The sequence below is a fragment of the Pseudonaja textilis genome, chromosome Z, assembly GCF_049901715.1.
Source record: "Pseudonaja textilis isolate UNSWEBS1 chromosome Z, rPseTex1.2, whole genome shotgun sequence".
Taxonomy (NCBI): Eukaryota; Metazoa; Chordata; class Lepidosauria; order Squamata; family Elapidae; genus Pseudonaja; species Pseudonaja textilis.
In genome coordinates this window covers 125937497-125941731 of record NC_142008.1, presented here as the reverse complement: position 1 = coordinate 125941731, position 4235 = coordinate 125937497, and the positions used below count along the sequence as shown (strand labels likewise).

Sequence of the window (4235 nt, the reverse complement as noted above, 5' to 3'; positions counted from 1 at the left end):
TCTTTTAAATAAGCGGTTGTGGCATTGTGTTGTCTGCCTGTGATGTACCTGGCTGGTTCACGCATAAGACAGAAGGCGGGGTGGTTTCCCATGGCCTCTGACAAAGCTGCAGTTGGCCATTGTGATAGGAGAGCTAGGCCTTAGCGCACACCAGGGTAGGATTCTGGCGTTTCCAAAGCCTCATTCCCTGATGCCTTTAGGACCTTTGGCTCTTCGTAATAATGCGCTCTAGAAGGGCTTACCCACAGGACTGAAATTGGTGGGAAATTCATTATCCAACCGATGTGATGTCCGTTGGCCTTATGAACTACCTCTTGACAGCGGCATCCTTTCTCCCCTCCCAAAACAAAACAAAACACAAAAACACTTCCCTAGGGGAATTTGCTAACTGATTCCCACGTGTCTTTTAGCTTTCTTTGAGCCTGAGGTGTCTTTATCACTCCCCACCTTTCCCTTGTCTCTTTTTCTGAAATTGCCTGGATGGTTCTGAATTTCTTTGTAAGGTTTGGAAATCCTGCCTTAAGTCAGGGACACCCCCCCACCCTTCCTCCCAAGTTATACGAGGTGCTCTCGTGTCACATCTTGGGTGCCCCCAGCCATTGGGGTTGGTGGCTTAAAAGGGGTATGTGCGAACACGACTCCTTGGTGTTTTCGTTTCCAGGAAAATAAAAGGGAGGATGTGTACAGTCAGGAAATTTGCCTTGTCAACTGCAGCTGGGCGCGATCCAAGTAGCCCTTGGCCAGAACGCCAGGGCCCAGCTCCAGTAGCCGTTCCTTCCCTCTCCGCTGCTTCTCAGGAGGGGACACCCAGATAGATGCCTTTGCCCCCTTGTGGACCCTGGGTGGGGAAGGCCTCGTGCCCTTGGTGGCCAACGGTGGGTCTTCTGAGAGTTGGACTAAGACCTTCATCTCAGCTAGAAAAAACATTTGACATTGGAAAGTGCAGCCCAACTACCCCGTTAACCCTGAAAATACCCTCAAAGTAAGCCCTAGCTTGATTTGGAGACCTGCGCTCAATAGAAGCCCTACCCCCCCAAATAAGCCCTAATTAAGACCCCCACCAACTCCAGGGTGCTCGGGTAAAAATTCAGCTAGGGTGGGGTGGAGCTGCCCTACGACTTCCCTTCGGACAGGTGTATCCAGGCCTCGCACACTCCAAACACCTGCCTTGCGGGCAGATCAGGTAAAGGGAGGCAGGCGATCTAAATATACTCCCCGGATGCTAGGCCTTGCCCGACGCCAGGGGAGCTGCTTCCCGAGGGCGCGCAAGAGTCACCTCAGGCCTGCTGTGTTGCTCGGGCAGCGAGCCTTAACACAATGGCAGTTGGAAGGGGGCCTTAGAGGTCTTCTAGTCCAACCCCCCCCCTTGCGAGGGCAGGAGACACCTCTCCCCCCACCCCCACGCCATTCCAGACCAATCTCTTTTTTTAAAAGCCTCCACTGATGGAAGCAGCCACACCTTCTGGTGGCAAGCCGTTCCACTGTCCTCATTGTCAGGAAGTTTCTCCTTCATTCCAGGATCCTTCTCTCCTTGTTGAGTTTTCTCCTCCTGCCTTCGGGTGCTTTGGAGAGTAGGTGGGCCCTCCCTCTTCTTTGGGGCAGCCCCTCTGATACTGGAAGACCGTTATCATGTGTGTGCGTCCCCACACACACACACACCCACTTTAATCCTCCTCTTGCCTAGCCTGGCCGTACCCAATTAATGCAACCGTCCTTCGTATATTTTAGCCTCCAGAAGCTCCAAAAACGCTTCACTGGGGACAAGCCCTCTTCTAGCCAGCATTGCCAACCAGGAATGGTGGTTACTGCGGTTACCAGATCTGTCTTCCTCATTCCTCCTGCCCGTAGCCACTTTTAAGAGGAGCGGACTTCTGACTCCTAGAATTCCCCAGCCCGCAAAGCTGGGCTGGGGGATTCTGGGAGTTGAAGTCCCCTCGTCTTAGGTTGGGACATATGGCTTTTAAGCTAGCTGGTGTGACATTTCCTGCCGACCAGGCTCGGGCAGTTTTAAGCCAACGTCGGAGCAAGGAAGGTGGCATATCTGCCCCTTTGCAGTCGGGCAGCTGGCAGCGCGCCCCCCCTCCCACCTGTTGCTTCTGTCACCCTTGGGACATGCACTTCAGGCCCTGTTTCCCCAGCCTCCCTTTGTGGGTTGCCTGCCTTCTCGCCCAGCTTTGTTAGCGACAGGTGCCCGGCTGGCGGGGGCGCTGGGCGAAGAAGGGGAATCTGCCGTCACCGCACTTGCGGGAAGCGGTTGGCCAAAGCGAGCCCTTCTCTGGCATCGGGGACGCAGAGGGATCCAGTAGAAGAGAACCTCTCTAGCTCAGGGTTGAGCTGGAGCTGGTCTCTGCGCCTGGGTGGTTTCCTTGCGGACGTTTCATGACCCAACTAGGGGACCTCACCAGTGCTAGAAGGGAGAGGGGAGAAAGAGCACTGTGGGGTCCTCGGTGCTCTCTTGAGCTTCGTGGTTTTCATTTCATGGCCCATCTGGGGAACCTCATCAGTGGTAGCTGGTTGAAAAATGCTCCTTTCTAGGGCTGACGTATAGAATTCAGATTATTTTCCCCTTCCTGGATTGACAGCTTCGGATTAGATTCAGATTCCCATCCCAGACTCTTAAATGTTTCTTCAACTGATTCCATCACACTTTGCCAGGTCAGGAACCCTTCGATGCGCCTGTGTTTTTATCCCCCAAGAGTTGTCAAGTTTGGAGGGGCGAAGCGCTGGCTTGGATGGGTAATGAACTGGGCAGTTGAGAAGTTGGCTCCTCGTCCTGGGACTAACCGCCTCGGACCTTTGGGAATCCCCAATAAATAGATGGGAAAGAAGGCAGGGCCAAGCTCTGATTATGGGGCGTGGGTGGGTGAGTGGGCAGGGGTTCCCCTAAGCCCCATTCTCTCCGGGACACTGTGGCTTGCCATGCACCTCCGGGAATGAATGGCCTGTGAATGAGGTGCATGCAGGTGAGAAGACCAGCCAAACTCAATCACTTGTCCCCCCCCCCGCCCCCACTTCGCTCTCCTGCCAAGGGGTGTTTGACCACATGCCTGAAGCTGAGCTGGGAGGGGGGAGGGCAGGGGTTCTCTGGACCCCCAAAGCAGCCAGAGTCTGGGGCGCGGGTCAGTGCCCCCAGGCCAGGTGTGCTCTGCTTGGGTGGGTTTAAGAATCACACAGATAATGCAATATGGTTTACCCCCCTAACTTCACCCCACGTGTAAAAGTTGTCTCTCTCACTGCCCCGGAGAATAAATATACGGTATATATTTTTTGCAGATCATGGTTCCCATAAATTCCTTGAGTGTCCAATCACCCTTGGCCAACAAAGAATTCTGTTCTGTTCAGTTCTGCACTATACTATACTATACTATACTATACTATACTATACTATACTATTCTATATTCTAATATTCTAATATATTAATATTCTAATCTTCTAATCTATTCTGTTCCATATTCTATTCTATTTCTTATTCTATTTTATATTCTAATATTCTATTCTATATTCTAATATTCTATTCTATATTCTAATATTCTATTCTAATCTATTCTGTTCCTTATTCTATTCTACATTCTAATATTCTATTCTAATATTCAATTCTATTCTAATATTCAATTCTAATCTATTCTATTCCTTATTCTATTCTATTCTATTCTGTAATGTCGCTTACTAGTCACACATGCACAGGCATCAGTGAGTCTAGCACTTGATTTACCCCCAAGACTCTATTACCCCGTGTTGATTCCAGAATGTTCCCTCGGCCCACCTGGGTGATCTCCTTGCTTATTTGGGGGAGGGGGGTGTCCTCTGCGCTTCGCTTAAAACTTTAGAGCTTTAAATGGTGGTAACACAGAACCTTTTTCTCTCTTTTTTTTCCTCCTTCCCTCTGCAGGGTTTTGTTAAAGATGTACACGAAGATTCGATCACAATATCCTTCGAGAACAAGTGAGTGTTTGACTGACACACACACACACACACAGACACATACACACATAACCCAATGTGGTCTCTTTGTCTCAGAAAGTTGGAAAAGAGCTGGCAGGGACAGTCCCTTCTCTGTTTAGTGGGTAGCTTTGGGGTGTGGTGACTCAAGAGACCACTAAGCGTTCAGGTGAGAGGGATCTCCAAGTCTCAGTGGACAACCAGCTAAAGAGGAGCCAGCCGTGTGCAGCAGCAGCTGCCAAACAAGCCAACGCAATCCTAAATTGCATTAACAGAGGGATACAATCAAGATCAA

The 4235-nt window shown here is 50.6% G+C and overlaps 1 protein-coding gene across 1 annotated transcript in view; it reads left to right on the top strand.

The window, feature by feature from the left end:
* The first annotated feature begins 3998 nt into the window (after nucleotides 1-3998).
* FGF11 (fibroblast growth factor 11) overlaps nucleotides 3999-4235 on the top strand; it is a 5128-nt gene continuing 4891 nt past the window's right edge. The window contains exon 1 of the mRNA XM_087917304.1: nucleotides 3999-4061. Coding sequence (XP_087773430.1) covers nucleotides 3999-4061 — 63 coding nt within the window. The remainder of the gene's footprint in view (nucleotides 4062-4235) is intronic.